The following is a 16,331-nucleotide window of genomic DNA, read 5'->3' as shown; positions in this document are numbered from 1 at the left end:
TGCATATCGCCTACCGTCCAACTCGCCTCTCGTCCAGCTTGCATATCGCCTACCGTCCAACTCGCCTCTCGTCCAGCTTGCATATCGCCTACCGTCCAACTCGCCTCTCGTCCAGCTTGCATATCGCCTACCGTCCAACTCGCCTCTCGTCCAGCTTGCATATCGCCTACCGTCCAACTCGCCTCTCGTCCAGCTTGCATATCGCCTACCGTCCAACTCGCCTCTCGTCCAGCTCGCATATCGCCTACCGTCCAACTCGCCTCTCGTCCAGCTTGCATATCGCCTACCGTCCAACTCGCCTATCGTCCAGCTCGCATATCGCCTACCGTCCAACTCGCCTCTCGTCCAGCTTGCATATCGCCTACCGTCCAACTCGCCTCTCGTCCAGCTTGCATATCGCCTACCGTCCAACTCGCCTATCGTCCGGCTCCCCTACTGTCCAGCTCTCTTTATGGTACCGCAGATGATCCCTAAAACCAAACCAAAGAAAGGCATGAAGTCTTTGGTAAATGTGCCCATTTAAACCGAGACTATCCTGGTTTTAACGCCCCCTAAAAGACATTTTCTGAACAGCTTGTGTTTTGGTTTACTGATTGACATGATTCTGGTTTATTTACTCATGCAGCGTGATCTTCGTGTGAATATGTTTGTCTTCCATGTCTCGTGCAGTACGAGCTGGAGATCACTCGGCTCAAGGAACGTCTGCGGGTTTCCGGACGCCGTCTGGAGGAGTACGAGCGGCGGCTGCTGGCTCAGGAGCAGCAGATGCAGAAACTGCTGCTTGATTACAAGAACCGACTGGAGGACAGCGAGGAGCGACTGAGGAGGCAGCAGGAGGAGAAGGACAGCCAGATGAAGAGCATCATCTGCAGGTACCAGTCCTGCCCAGGTGAACGTACTGAAAGACCGAGCTGCTTTCTGATTGGATGTTTGTCTGCAGGCTGATGGCAGTAGAGGAGGAGCTGAAGAGGGACCACGCGGAGATGCAGGCGGTCATCGAAGCCAAGCAGAAGATCATCGATGCTCAGGTACAGAAATGTCAAACACCTGTATCTTCATTATCATCATCCGTGTAATACGTCCAGGTGCGAGCTGCTGGTCACATGTTTAAACATCGGCAGCTGCAGGTTAGTTTGATCTTCGTCTCTTCGCTGATTTCAGGTCAGTAACGGATGTGAAATAAACCAATCAGGCAAGTAACCCCCCCCTCAGCGGACCCCTTCCCCCCACAACCACCACGCTTGTTTTTGTTTCCTTTTCCTAGAGAAAAAAAACACACCATCAATATGGAGCGCCACCCCACCTCACACCTGTTCAGCCAATGAGAGAGTGTTCACAGTTTGTCAAAGTTACGTGAAGACTGAACATTAGCGTGAAGCGAAACTGCTGCAACGTACGCAGCGTCCTGGGTATTAAAAAAAAAAAAAGTCGTAAAGCTCCGATTCTCAGCCTGAAAATGCTGCTGAGAAATGCTCCAAAAATACACGATAGATGCCACGTGTCATCAAACAAGTCGCGGAGAAACGCGGAATTCAAAGGTCAGAAGGTTAAGTAATGCGTCTTTAATGTAAATGTTGAACATCAACGTGAAATTTAAACAACGTAAAGTTTAGACGTCAACATAAAGTTTAAACATCAATGTAAAGTTTAACCATCAACGTAAAGTTTGAACATTAACGTATGGTTTGAACATTAACGTAAAGTTTAACCATCAATTTAAAGTTTGAACATTAACGTAAAGTATGACCATCAATGTAAAGTTTAAACATCAGTGTAAAGTTTAACCATCAACGTAAAGTTTGAACATTAACGTATGGTTTGGACACTAACGTAAAGTTTAACCATCAATTTGAAGTTTGAACATTAACGTAAAGTATAACCATCAACGTAACGTTTGAACATTAACGTATGGTTTGAACATTAACGTAAAGTATAACCATCAATGTAACGTTTGAACATTAACATATGGTTTTAACATTAACGTAAAGTATAACCATCAACGTAACGTTTGAACATTAACGTATGGTTTGAACATTAACGTAAAGTATAACCATCAACGTAACGTTTGAACATTAACGTATGGTTTGAACATTAACGTAAATGTTCAGTGTTTACGTTGCTGACCGTTTTATCTTACGTTTTTCCTCCTGGAGGAGCTGCAGGTGTGATGGTGTCGCGTTATGCCTTGGTTTTACTTACGTTTGGCTGCCCCCACCCCACCTCCCACCCCACACCTCTCCCCGCCTCCCTCTGAACCACCAGAGCTTCCTGTTCACCCTTTCAGAATAAAAGGAGTGGCAGCGGACAGCTTAGAGACACTCGAGTTTGACTTCCTGCTCAGCGAAGCTTCAGATTCACCTTTTTCTTTTGGTTTTTGCTGGTTTGAGCTTGTTACGCTGATGTCTGTTTGTTCGGCTGCTGCCCTCAAACTTCTTATGGACATCCAGGACACATTCCCATCAGTCTTTCTGATCGAAATGCAAGTCCGTTTGCTCGGAAAGTCGCTTTGTTTGGGGAAATGTGAACCCACCAAACGAATTCTGATTCGGACCAAAGAAGCAGACTCGGTCTACCTACAACCAAACCAAATACAGGAAGCGGACTACAAACCAAGTCCCTTCCTGTATGTGACATAGCATTGCATTGTGGGTAAATCCATAGCGATGGCGTTAAGGGTCCTCTGCCTCGTCTGGTGTTCATACTGCGTCCATTGTTGCAGTGGATTTCTGCAGTATACTTGCATAAGACACAATAAAAACCCAAAACAGCCATAGTTTGGTCTCCATGATTAACTGGCAGGTGGAGGAAACAGAGTTTTCTTCTTCACGCCGGTCTGGTCCTCTCTTCTGCTAAATACTAGTGCAGCGCCTCCTCTGGTGGGAATGGGGAGATATTATTGTAATGGTTTGGCTGGTTTGACCAAAGAGCAACGTGAACACGGTCTCAGTCACCATGGATACACCCCCCTACAGCTGAGCCGAGTCCCTAATCGGACGGACTCCCCAATCGGACCGAGTCCCCAACCGGACCAAGTGCCCGATCCGACCGAGTCCCCAACCGGACCGAGTCCCCAACCGGACCGAGTGCCCGATCCGAGTCTAGCGAACTATCCTGATGGGAATGCAGCCTTTATGTCATTCTTTACTGCTGTCGGGTCAAAACCACCAAACGATTCATAACTTGCAGGTCTAAAGGGTCATGATGTCTTCATGACTCCACGACTCCCAAACCTGGCCCAAAAGACATTTCATTTAACTCGCGATGAAGCAAAACGTGGACCAGCCAGACGGAGACTTTGGAATAAATCCAGACGTGCTTCTACTGATGAGGATGATGATTAAAACCCATTGCAGAACCCAGAACAAAGGTCCTCCAGGAGAACTTCAGTAGATCCAAGACGGCTCGTGGATTTCCTTCATTTATTGTTTATTTTCTAAACGACCAACATATGAGGAACGATATGATTGGTCCGTTTTGTTTCATAAACCAGTTCACCACGATGAGTGGAGATGGAACCAGTAACCTTCGAGCTGTCCTGCAGACGTGCGTTTCTGTCACCTCAAGAACTGAACAAAAGTTAAACACCGACATCTAACTAACCCGCTCCGATGTCAAAGACTTATACTCGAATGAGGCGGCTTTCCACTCTGAAGTACGTCACAGAGTGTCATGGAAACACTTTTATTTCACGTGCACGCCACCAGGCGCGCACGTAGGGGGTCATGTGACCAGTTTCCAGTCAAGATGCCACAGCGTGTGAAGGAGAAGAGGGAACAAAGAGAAAGGACCAGGACTCCTGGTCCGAAGTCCTGGTCAGGAGTTCTGGCCAGGAGTCCAGATCCGGAGTCCTGGTCAGGAGTTCTGGCCAGGAGTCCAGATCCGGAGTCCTGGTCAGGAGTTCTGGCCAGGAGTCCAGATCCGGAGTCCTGGTCCGGAGTCCTGATCCGGAGTCCAGATCCAGAGTCCAGATCTGGAGTCCTCAAGTTAAGTTTCTAAAACTAACTGCCAGGGGACAAAAGCAAAGATGGCGTCCACTTCCGGACGATGTCGTGATTCTGCAGAAGAAAAAAGCGGCGCTGACCTCCTGGTCTAGAGAGGAGGCAAGAACTGGATTAGTGGGTCCAGAACCACTTCTGGACGTCCGCCTGAGGATCTGCGTTTGCGGCTAGCTGCTAGTTTACAGAGGCAACGCTCCGCCATGGTTGCCATGGTGATACAAAGTCTGCATTAAAAGTCAGCTGCAACGTAACGTTTGCATAGCTCGTGACCGTCTCTGGTGACGCCACCAACAGACCGTCTCTGGTGACGCCGTCAACACGCCTTCTCTGGTGACGCCACCAACAGACCGTCTCTGGTGACGCCACCAACAGACCGTCTCTGATGACGCCGTCAACACGCCGTCTCTGGTGACGCCGTCAACACGCCGTCTCTGATGACGCCACCAACAGACCGTCTCTGGTGACGCCGTCAACACGCCGTCTCTGATGACGCCACCAACAGACCGTCTCTGGTGACGCCACCAACAGACCGTCTCTGGTGACGCCGTCAACACGCCTTCTCTGGTGATGCCACCAACAGACCGTCTCTGGTGATGCCACCAACAGACCGTCTCTGGTGACGCCACCAACAGACCGTCTCTGGTGACGCCACCAACAGACCGTCTCTGGTGACGCCGTCAACACGCCTTCTCTGGTGACGCCACCAACAGACCGTCTCTGGTGACGCCGTCAACACGCCTTCTCTGGTGACGCCGTCAACAGACCATCTCTGGTGACGCCGTCAACACGCCTTCTCTGGTGACGCCGTCAACACGCCGTCTCTGGTGACGCCGTCAACACGCCGTCTCTGATGACGCCACCAACAGACCGTCTCTGGTGACGCCGTCAACACGCCTTCTCTGGTGACGCCACCAACAGACCGTCTCTGGTGACGCCGTCAACACGCCTTCTCTGGTGACGCCACCAACAGACCGTCTCTGGTGACGCCGTCAACACGCCTTCTCTGGTGACGCCGTCAACAGACCATCTCTGGTGACGCCGTCAACACGCCTTCTCTGGTGACGCCGTCAACACGCCGTCTCTGGTGACGCCACCAACAGAGACCGTCTCTGGTGACGCCGTCAACACGCCGTCTCTGATGACGCCGTCAACACGCCGTCTCTGGTGACGCCACCAACAGACCGTCTCTGGTGACGCCGTCAACACGCCTTCTCTGGTGACGCCGTCAACACGCCGTCTCTGGTGACGCCACCAACAGACCGTCTCTGGTGACGCCACCAACAGACCGTCTCTGGTGACGCCGTCAACAGACCGTCTCTGGTGACGCCACCAACAGACCGTCTCTGATGACGCCGTCAACACGCCGTCTCTGATGACGCCGTCAACACGCCGTCTCTGGTGACGCCACCAACAGACCGTCTCTGGTGACTCCACCAACAGACCGTCTCTGATGACGCCGTCAACACGCCGTCTCTGATGACGCCGTCAACACGCCGTCTCTGGTGACGCCACCAACAGACCGTCTCTGGTGACGCCACCAACAGACCGTCTCTGGTGACGCCGTCAACACGCCGTCTCTGGTGACGCCGTCAACACGCCGTCTCTGGTGACGCCACCAACAGACCGTCTCTGGTGACGCCACCAACAGACCGTCTCTGGTGACGCCGTCAACACGCCGTCTCTGGTGACGCCGTCAACACGCCATCTCTGATGACGCCACCAACAGACCGTCTCTGGTGACGCCACCAACAGACCGTCTCTGGTGACGCCACCAACACGCCGTCTCTGGTGACGCCACCAACAGACCGTCTCTGGTGACGCCGTCAACACGCCTTCTCTGGTGACGCCGTCAACAGACCATCTCTGGTGACGCCATCAACACGCCTTCTCTGGTGACGCCGTCAACACGCCGTCTCTGGTGACGCCGTCAACACGCCGTCTCTGGTGACGCCGCCAACACGCCGTCTCTGGTGACGCCACCAACAGACCGTCTCTGGTGACGCCGTCAACACGCCGTCTCTGATGACGCCGTCAACACGCCGTCTCTGGTGACGCCACCAACAGACCGTCTCTGGTGACGCCGTCAACACGCCTTCTCTGGTGACGCCACCAACAGACCGTCTCTGATGACGCCGTCAACACGCCGTCTCTAGGGACGCCGTCAACAGACCGTCTCTGGTGACGCCACCAACAGACCGTCTCTGGTGACGCCACCAACAGACCGTCTCTGGTGACGCCACCAACAGACCGTCTCTGGTGACGCCACCAACAGACCGTCTCTGGTGACGCCACCAACAGACCGTCTCTGATGACGCCGTCAACACGCCGTCTCTGATGACGCCGTCAACACGCCGTCTCTGGTGACGCCACCAACAGACCGTCTCTGGTGACGCCACCAACAGACCGTCTCTGGTGACGCCACCAACAGACCGTCTCTGGTGACGCCGTCAACACGCCGTCTCTGGTGACGCCACCAACAGACCGTCTCTGGTGACGCCGTCAACACGCCGTCTCTGGTGACGCCGTCAACACACCTTCTCTGGTGACGCCACCAACAGACCGTCTCTGGTGACGCCGTCAACACGCCTTCTTTGGTGACGCCACCAACAGACCGTCTCTGGTGACGCCACCAACAAACCATCTCTGATGACGCCGTCAACACGCCGTCTCTGGTGACGCCGTCAACACGCCGTCTGATTGGTCTGTTCTCTACCGTATGGAGGAAGATCGCTAGAGGCGTTCCCGCTGATATCGATTCTGTCAGACGTCGCCGTGCGAATCATTCAGGCAAATGTTGGGAGTCGGTGTGTGAGGGATGAACCAGAGGTCTAATGAGGATCAGATCGGACCAGATCCTGGACCGTTTCCTCCCAATGCGAGCAGAAAACCGTGTGATCGGATCGTTGATACGTTGATCAGCCGCTGCTCACCGCTTCTCTGTGGAGGCAGAACGTCCTGGTTTGTCTGAAATGTTGGTTTAAATAAAGCTTTCGCGTGGTTTTAACCCGACAGGATTCGTGTTTAACCTGCACGTTTCTCCGGGATCCATCACTGTGGCGTCATGTCCCGTTCTTGTCTCTGTCCAATCAGGAGAAGCGGATCGGCTCCCTGGACGCGGCCAACTCGCGGCTGATGACGGCGCTGACGCAGGTGAAGGAGCGTTACAGCGCGCCCAGCATCCGCAACGGCCTGTCGCCCAGCAACCCCACCAAGCTCTCCATCACTGAGAACGGAGAGTTCAAGAACAGCAGCTGCTGATTGGTCCGTCCGTGCATTGGGGGCGGGGCTTACGGAGCAGTCTGCCCACCTGAGCGGCGAGACGATGAGAGACAGAAATGATTTAAAGATGGAGAATCTGTAAACGCCAGTGTAAATACTGAAGTCTGATCTGATTGGTGTACAGAGAGTGTGTGTGTGTGTGTGTGTGTGTGTGTGTGTGTGTGTGTGTGTGTGTGTGTGGCGCGCACGCGAGTGCACACGTGTGTGCGTGGCATCACAGAAGCACAGTGAGGAAAAATCAAACCAAAAACAGAAACTGAAGCGTTTTTCTAACTTTTTTAAGTTTTTATTTGAATCTGACTTTTTCTTTTATTTTTTCCTTTGATGTTTGAAGTTTGTTTGTTTGGTTTTGTTGTTGTTTACCTTTTACCCGACGACTTGTTGTGGGTTTTAATTTATTCCTCCTGGTTCTGGTCTAGTCGCTGAGCTACTGAACGGACTCCGGGATGATCCGGGGTCCAACGTCACACCTGTCTGCTGTCCCATGTTACAATAAAGCTCCTGAAAACACCTGTGTGGTCTGGTCTTTGGTGTCGTCATGGCAACGGCATCCGGATCCGCTCAGTGGCGGAAATCTGGCTGGTAAGATGGTTTTAATGAGTAAAAAATGACTGGAGAGAAGGAAGCTCACGATGTCGGCAGCGACATATGACTCGGCACACTGGAACTGCTGACCCCCGACCCCCGACCCACTGTGTGATAAATTCCAGCATCACTGTTCAGAGACACGAACCTTCCACCAATACAACAGGACAAGAATCACTGCAGCATCTAGTAGTATTTCACATGTGCTCCACGAGTCTCTGTGGAGCCTTCACTTGTCTTGTCGATGCTCTCAGGACAGGTTTTCTCACAGATGTTTCGGGAGATGGGTTGTCAACTGTCGATGGTCTCCAGTTCACCTGAGATCCAGCTCCTGGCTCTTTCAGAAGATGTCTCCTGTTCCGCCTGAGAACTGTGCCATGTGGCAGGGTCTCATCCAGAGCAACTGCTTGCTGTTTCACTTTTTGTTGATCTTTGAGTCCCCTCACATCCTGACCCTCCTTTGTGTTCAGAAGGCTCTCCTGCACGGGAAGGTTGGACCTAAGTCTCTGACCCAGAAGGAGTTGTGCTACTGCCCTCCAGTGGAATAAAGCGGTACACCAGCAAGCTCTGGTGGAAGTCAGTTCCGCTGTCCTTAGCTGTCTGCATCAGCCTTTTCACGATTTGTACAGACTTCTCCACTCAACCACTGGATTGTGGGTAAAGGGGACTAGACGTTGAGTAGACATAGGTCCGCTCTTCAGCAAACTGCTGGAAGCTTGCACACAGATTTCATCCAGCACTCGGGGTCTAAAGGAGGTGGATTTCAGAGCATTTATCACCGCAGATGCTGACGTAGTGACAGTCTGCACACTTCTGGGAATCATGAACTGTAGTCTGTGATTACAACATAGTGTCTGCCAAACAGAACAAGTCCACACCGACCTTTTTATACGGCCTGCCTGGTATCTGATGTGGTCGAAGCTGCTCAGCTGGGTTGTTGCTTCAATACTTCAGGCATGTTTGCAGTTTGACTGGCTGTTGTGCATCAGGCTTTCATTCCTCCAATCTTTGCATAAGAACAACTCAAAGTCCGCTCTGTGAAGCATCTGAGATCTTGATAGTCAGATCATAGCGTCTTAACTCCCTCCATGATTCCTCATGTTTATGATTCCACTCCCATTCAGTTCTTTTCTCAGTCAAATGTCTTTCTGAAAGGTTTGGGATGAACTTCCCCATGTAGCTCACCAGTCCATTAAATCTGTACATCTCTTGCATTCTGGCCTGAGCATTTCAATAGCAGAAACTTTTTTGGGATCTGGTTGATTCCTCCACTACTGAGAATGTCCCCAAGAAATTCTACAGTCATTTAGCAGACGCTTTTATCCAAAGCAATGTAGCGGAATAGCCTCTACAAATTATGAATTTATTAATTACCTCGGAGCACCACTCATCACCTTTAATTAACTTAAAATTCAGGCGGATGAGACACCTGAAATAAACTCAATTCAATAAACAGTCTCACTTCAAAGGAGTAAATCCTAAGAACGAATGAACCAGAAATCGTGCATTCAGAAATTATGACAATAACGGATGAATTGATTATACATATTTATTTACAATGATGGTAAACATACAGCAGTGAAAATGAGCAATGATGGAGAGATGTTATTGGTGAGATGGTATGATGAATTTGTCAACATGGAATTTCATTTATAACATTAATAAAGAACGCTGAGATTAATTAAATGAGATGGAGCAGGAAGAAACTGGTTGGAATTGAGCAAATAAATCGGGATGATTATCTTACTTAAATCTTTGACAAGAACGTGTTCAATAATTCTAAATTTGGATAAGAATTCGAATTTAATTATTTAATTAGAATTTGATGTACTGGTTTGGGACATCACAAATGTCAGAGCGCTATCAGATCCTACTTTGACCGCTGAATCCGGAGTGTGGGTCGAAGCGGGTGGTTGGTCCCCTATTCGGCGCGTTTCCGGGGGAATTGGATCCCTGGAGCGTCAGAAGATGTAGGTCTACGCAGCTACTCTGGCCTTCTGGGTCCGTTCAGCGGAGTTCCAGAGCGGCGTGATGATGATCCAGATTGTCCCAAAAATAGATAGTTCCAGATTTTACGTGTAAAGACGTAATGGAAAAAGTTGGAGCTACGGTTCTAGTTAATTACTGATCTCGGGAAAAATACTGGTTACAAATAAACACTTGTACTTTCTCCCGTTCGGAAGAACGGAGAGGTAAAAACTTATAATGAAATAACAAAAAGAAGACGAAAGGCTAAAGAACTAAACAGAGGACAAAAGAAAAGCAGAAACTTTAAGAGGAGACGAAAAAGTAAAGAAAAACTCAGGAGGAGAAAAAGCCCGGAAGTTGGTCTGCCAGTCTAATTTAAACAGACCCGCCTTTCGAACTTCCAGCCAATCATGAGTTGCTTCTGTCAGAGGCTGACCAACTTTATCCAATCAGGTCAGCTCTAGTTCCTTCCCTCTGCATCTCATTAATGTGAACAGGATACTTTCAACTCCTTGCTTTGTCTGCCGCAATACACATCAAATCACATTCTTTCAGAGTTATGCAGATTCCTCGTTTGCTGGGGAAGGAAAGCATTTTATAGTATTACTTTCACACATGAAAAGATTGGCTACATGTAATTTTTATTAAAGGTGGATTAATTAATTGTCATGACTCGTCCTCATTGGGTGATCCTAAAAAAGAAAACTCACATTTTATTCATTCATATTAGTAGCTTAAGAGAAGTCTGAAGCTTGGAAAACGTAATCAACAATTATTTACTGCAGTGTTCATGATTAATGTGTGTGTGTGATCAGTTCAAAGAATTAAATTACATATCAAGATAAAATAATGGAAAAGAAGAAATTCAACCAAACAATTAACCACAGTCTTTTAGACTAAGTTAGATCAGTTCCTTCAATTGGGGAAAGAAGTTTGGATTCCTTCTGTCTCCTTCTCCGTCAAGTTGTTGGTCTGACTGGCGCCATGGAGTCTCGTCTTTTGGCTTAGAAGTGTCATTTCTGACAAGAACCAGGGTTTGGTCAGATGCGACTCTCGGCATTTCCCCCAACCTGCGACCATAAATTGTTAGATGTGCTTTAATCCTTCGTGTTGACACAGCTGCATTCTGTAGGGAGTAAAGGTGTAAATCTCGGGGTGTCACCCCTCCTCTTGGGTCAAATGGTCACTCTCTCTTCGTCCTGTGTGGACCAGTCTTACTGCAGAGAAAGAAATACAACTATTGTTTAATCCAGTCGAATGTTTTTAATCCTGGGAGGCCAAGACCGCTACAGCGACTTACATATGAGTGAGAACAACACAAGCACTGAATCAAACAGTGGAGGACATCGTAGGAAGGTGCTGGTGGACTGTCCAGTTGGACGCAGATCCTTCCATAAAGTGCTACAGGCTTTTTTTTTGTTTTTCTCCCTTCCCACCCTACAATAATCTCTATATTAAAATAAATTAATACCATAATGTTTGTTGCAAAGAACTGGGCTGAGTTCTCCAACTTTCCTACAAATACAGCTATACTAAGTGTTGAAGTTCTCCTTTAAGAGCTGAGTCTTAAAAGTCGACAGGGACTCTGCAGAGCGGACAAAGTTTGGGAGATCATTCCACCATCGTGGAACAACAGAGGAAAAGAGTCTGGCTGGTGATTTAGTCCCACGTTGTGGTGGTAACACGAGGCGTCTTTCACTGGTGGAACGTAGCTGTGGAGAGGGAGTGTAGGTCTGGATTAGGGAGTGAAGGTAGACGGGAGCCGTTTGAGTTATTGTTTTGTAAACCAGAAGCAAAGTTTTAAATGTGATGCGTGCTGCGACTGGAAGCCAGTGAAGAGCGATTAGCAGCGGAGTGACGTGAGCTCGTTTGGGTTGGTTAAAAACCAGAGGTGTTGCTGGTTCTGGATCATCTGCAGAGGTTTAACAGAGCATGCAGGCAGACCTGCCAGGAGGGAACTGCAGTAATCGATGCGTGAGATGACCAGAACCTGAACCAACAGCTGAGTCATGTGTTCTGTTAAGTACGTCTGATTCTCTTGATGTTATAGAGAGCATATCGGCAGCCGAGGTAACATGGACCTTAAAGGTCAGCTGGTCATCCACCATGACACCCAGATTCCAGGCAGCAGACATAGGAACAAGTGTGTTAGAGTGGAGCTTCACACGTATCTGCGGAGGTAAGGAAGGATTGGCTGGACAGACAATGAGCTCTGTCTTGGGACAGATTGAGCTGAAGGTGGCGAAGGTGGCGATCCTTCATCCATGCAGCAAGGCAAGCCAATATGTCAGTTATTTCACTCCAAGCTGGCACTTCTTGTTTAGCTTTAAAGCTATAGTAGGTAATGTTGCTGAGAGACATGTTCCTCTGGGTGAAGTGGTTCCTCGTCCTGATAGTCTATACATTTTGTAATCATAAACGATAAGAAATATTGTTAGACCCCTAATTTTACTGTAAATCTGTAAAAACTCTGACCAGTCAAAATGTTCAGGCCAAATTGAAGTTGTTCATTTCTTATATTTTGTAAGCTTCTTCTCCCGGCTCCCCTCCTCCCCTTCCTGCAGCGCATACCTGATAGCCTGCATATAAACAGCGTGTTAGGATGAAAATATAAAGTAGTAAAGAAGAAACTCAGAAGGCAAACATGGCTGAGAAAATGTATTAAGGACTTCCCCGACCAGCCCGTTTTTTTTTTTTTTGCCTCCTCCCGCTAAACAGCCGAGAAAGAGAAATTCGTTGGTGGAAAAAGCTGCAAATAAAAAAAGCCTTGGATCACGCAAGGAACAGAACCAGAGGGGGAGGAGACAAGACAGGGTGCCACTTTCACGTTTCGCTAGCTTCCCAACATTACCTACCCCGGCTTTAAGTTTGCTTTTCTGGTGGCTTCCAGCAACTTTTTAGCCTTTCGTCGTGCTTGGCCTTTGGTTTCCCCATACTGTAGTGTTACCCATTGATGTGTCTACATCCTCCAGATGTTCGTAGATCATGTGGAGTGTTTTGTGGAACACCTCGGGTACAGATGCAATGCAAAGGGAAGCCTAAGGAATCTGCAACGGCCAAACGGACTGTTAAAGGTGCATTAAAAAAAAGAAAAATAAAAGGTGCGTAGTCTTGAACTCTCTTCATCCAGCTTTAGTTGCCAAAATTCTGATGATGCATCTGCTGATGCCAAATATTTCAGCAAACTTAACTGACATAATCTCCTCTCTTGTAGGAAGTTTAAAGTGTTCTCTTCTAATATCCCTGTTGAGAACCCTGGGATTAATGCAAACCCTCACCTTGCAGTTCTTTTTGCTTACTACAGCCAGATAAATCACCCATTCGGTTGGTTCGTCCGTTCCCTTCTGATTTCAGAGGTTTTTGCAAAGCAAATGGTACTTTTCGGCATGGATGAACAACAGGCGGCACGCTTTTGTCCAGATTTATTGTGTGCTCGCCAGGAAGACAGCCAAGACCCTGAAAAAATGTTTTCATACTGGTCAACGAGGTCATCATAGTCTGTATGTCCTTCACTCTCAACGACAAGCACCTTCTTATCAGGTTAAGTCTCACAAGCAGCGCGACCTAATAAGGATGTCTTTTGAAACTACTATAAATGACAACGTGTGAACTCGACCCTTGTGTGTCACTTTTACGATGCATCTCGCTTTGACTGGAATTGCTGCTCTACAGTGTTTTTTCACAGTCACTTCAGTTGGATGTAGTTTTGATCTGGGTCTAATTCTTTTGAATTCGGCTTCTGATATAACATTAGCTTGAGCTCCGGTCTCCAGCTTCACCGCCATGCGTGTATCATTCATCTGCAGCATCATCATCCACTCCCTTTTCTCAGTGTTCAGTCCATTGACAACATCTGTAGCGTAGAGGGGTCTAATAAAAAGAAACTGATTGCCTGGGTCGTTGGCTGGTAACTAGCTTTGTCCAGTGTTGTTAGCATCCAGTGCTAGGCAGGGAACCATAACCTCTGCAAACTCATAACTCTTTTCTTGAGGTTCCGAACCAATCACAGTACATAGGTACTCGGCACTGACTAGGATCTTTATAGTCAGCCCTACTCGCACATCCGTAATGGAAACAACCATAACAAAAAAATCAAGATTGGGATTAGGCTGGCTGTCGTGCAACAAAGGGTCCCCAGCTGCTTCCGCTGAAGGTTCGTCCCATAAATCAAAGGGACCGATGACGATGTCCAATGTTCCCTCGTCAAGAACTGAAGGTGGCACCTCCACAGGTGCTGGCCGGTGTAGGTCTTTGAAAACCAAGCTGCGGTCCAGAGGAGTCCTGGAATGGTAAGGTTTCAGCTTGTCATGATGAACCACTTTGGTGCTGGATTTTGGGCCCTTCTTCAGGCGGTACACCATGTCGTCCAACATACCCACAACAAAATATGGGCCCTCATAACAAGGGAGAAACTTCTGTACTCTGTTCCTCGCCCTCTTTGTGCCTTTGACCAGATGCCACACAGCATCACCAACTTCATATGGCACCTGGTGAATGTTCTTAACATACTGTCTCTTTGCACGCTTGACAGATTTCCCTAGAATTTCCCTGGCCCACTGGTGTGAAATTCTCTGATGAAGCTCTACGACCTATTGCGGACGTTTATTAGTCCAGCCCGCTTCAGGTGGTAAGCCTGCCACTAAGTCAATGGGTTCGATTATTCCCCACCAAAAGAGCATCAGATTAGGTGTGATTAGGTGTTTTGTCGTGCGGTGTGCCATGACTGCGTACGGGATCATCAGATCCCAGTCGAAATGGCAGCGCTCAGCTGTGGTGGATAGAATCTTCTGCAGTGTGGTGCTGAAGCACTCCACCTGTCCATCAGACAATGGAAGGAAAGGTGTGGTTCGCACATTTTCTGGAAGACGGCAGACTCAAAATTGGTCCCCTGGTCACTATGCAGTGCATACGGAATACCATATCTGCACACCCACTCAGAAACAACCTTGTCTGCTACTGTTGAAGCTTGCATGTTGGGCAAGGGATAAGCTTTAACCCACTTGCTAAAATAGTCCTGTACAACCAGGATGTAATGGTTGTACTTCTCAGTTTTGTTTAGGGGCTCCATTAGATCTACTGCTATTCTCTCCATGGGGGCACCAACTCGCACGGTCCCCATAGCTGCTTGGGGGGTCTTCCTGGGGTGGGCTCTCACTGCACAACCCGTGCAGGTGCGGCACCACAGAGAGATGTCGTCCCTCATGTTGTACCAGTCATACCGAGTCATGAGCCATAGCCTTTTCTCCCCCAAAATGACCTCCCTCAGGACCATCGTGGAGCCCAACGTCCCTTGGGCTGCTCACCATGTCACACTGCACATCCTTGTGTTGAAATGATTCGGCCATAAGTTCCGGATCCTGTGTCTTGCCTCTTAGAGAGAGCATCGGCCTTCTGTTTATTCCGCCCAGGTCGATGAAGCACCCGGAAGTCGTACTCAGCCAGCTTCTCCAACCAACGAGCGAGCTCGCCTTCGGGCTCCCTCAGTGTTGTTAACCACCATAGGCTGATGAGGTCCATTCTGACGGTGAACAATCTGCGAACAAATAATGCCGGAAGTGGGATGTGAACTCCACCACAGCCAGTAACTCTCGTCGGGTGCTGCAGTAACTTTGCTCTGTGGCAGATAGTCTCCGGCTCTCATATGCTAGAACTCTCTCCTCGCCCCCATGGACCTGAAAGAGTACGGCACCAATTCCCTAGTCTCTGGCATCTGTGTCGAGTAGAAGTTCCCCGCTGTCGAGGGGATAGCCAAGAACAGGTGCAGAGACCAGTCGCTGCTTAAGTTCCTCAAATGCCTGCTGGCATTCACCGGTCCAGTTGAACCTCGCAAACTTTTTTGTGAGGTCATGCAAGGGCCGGGCAAAATCTTGAAAGAAACATCGATATTAGGAGGTCAGCCCCACAAACTGTTGTACTTCTGTAATATCTTGAGGGACAGGCCTTTCTTGCAGCTGCTAAACTTTCTTTGGGTTAGTGGCAATACCTCTGGCCGAAACTATGTGCCCCAGAAAGACGACCCGTTCCTTAAACAGACAACACTTTGATGGCTTTAGCGTTACGTTAGCCGTCCTCAGCCTGTTGAACACCTGACCCAGCCGTTCCAGCATTTGAGAACTGTCACGGCCCAGGACGATAATGTCGCCGAGGTACACCAGACATATTTCCCACTGCAGCCCGGCCAGGACCCGATCCATGAGTCATTGGATTGTGGCCAGGGCATTGCAAAGTCCGAAAGGCATTATGTTCCACTCAAACAACCCCTTCCGTGTGCAAAATACAGCAGCCTTCCTTTGGGGTCATCTCTACCTGCCAGTACCCAGATGTTCAGTCAAGTGTGCTGAAATATTGGGCAGTGGAGGGCTGTCTGGGCCTGCAATTTCTGCAGCCCCCCTCGCGCCTTCCCCTCCTCCTGCTCCTCCCCCCTCCTCCTCTTCCTGTTTTTTTCCTCTTCCTCTTCAACCTCCTGCTCCTCCTCTTCATCCTTCTCCTTTTCTTTTCTTC

At 49.0% G+C, this 16,331-nt stretch overlaps 1 protein-coding gene across 3 annotated transcripts in view; it reads left to right on the top strand.

Moving 5' to 3' along the window:
- Nucleotides 1-7,780, top strand: part of rasal2 (RAS protein activator like 2) — a 114,261-nt gene extending 106,481 nt beyond the window's left edge. For 2 of the 3 annotated variants that reach the window (XM_079243522.1, XM_079243520.1), the window contains exons 16-18: nucleotides 670-872; nucleotides 941-1,028; nucleotides 7,089-7,780. In XM_079243522.1, the coding sequence (XP_079099648.1) occupies nucleotides 670-872; nucleotides 941-1,028; nucleotides 7,089-7,256 (459 nt within the window). In that variant the 3' untranslated portion in view covers nucleotides 7,257-7,780. Of the gene's footprint in view, nucleotides 1-669; nucleotides 873-940; nucleotides 1,029-1,161; nucleotides 1,193-7,088 lie in introns of all 3 variants that reach the window. The other variant, XM_079243521.1, reaches the window with a different exon arrangement.
- The last annotated feature ends 8,551 nt before the right edge of the window (nucleotides 7,781-16,331 follow it).

Source organism: Telmatherina bonti, assembly GCF_933228915.1.
Source record: "Telmatherina bonti genome assembly, chromosome: 7".
NCBI lineage: Eukaryota > Metazoa > Chordata > Actinopteri > Atheriniformes > Telmatherinidae > Telmatherina > Telmatherina bonti.
This window is presented reverse-complemented; position numbering and strand designations above follow the sequence as displayed.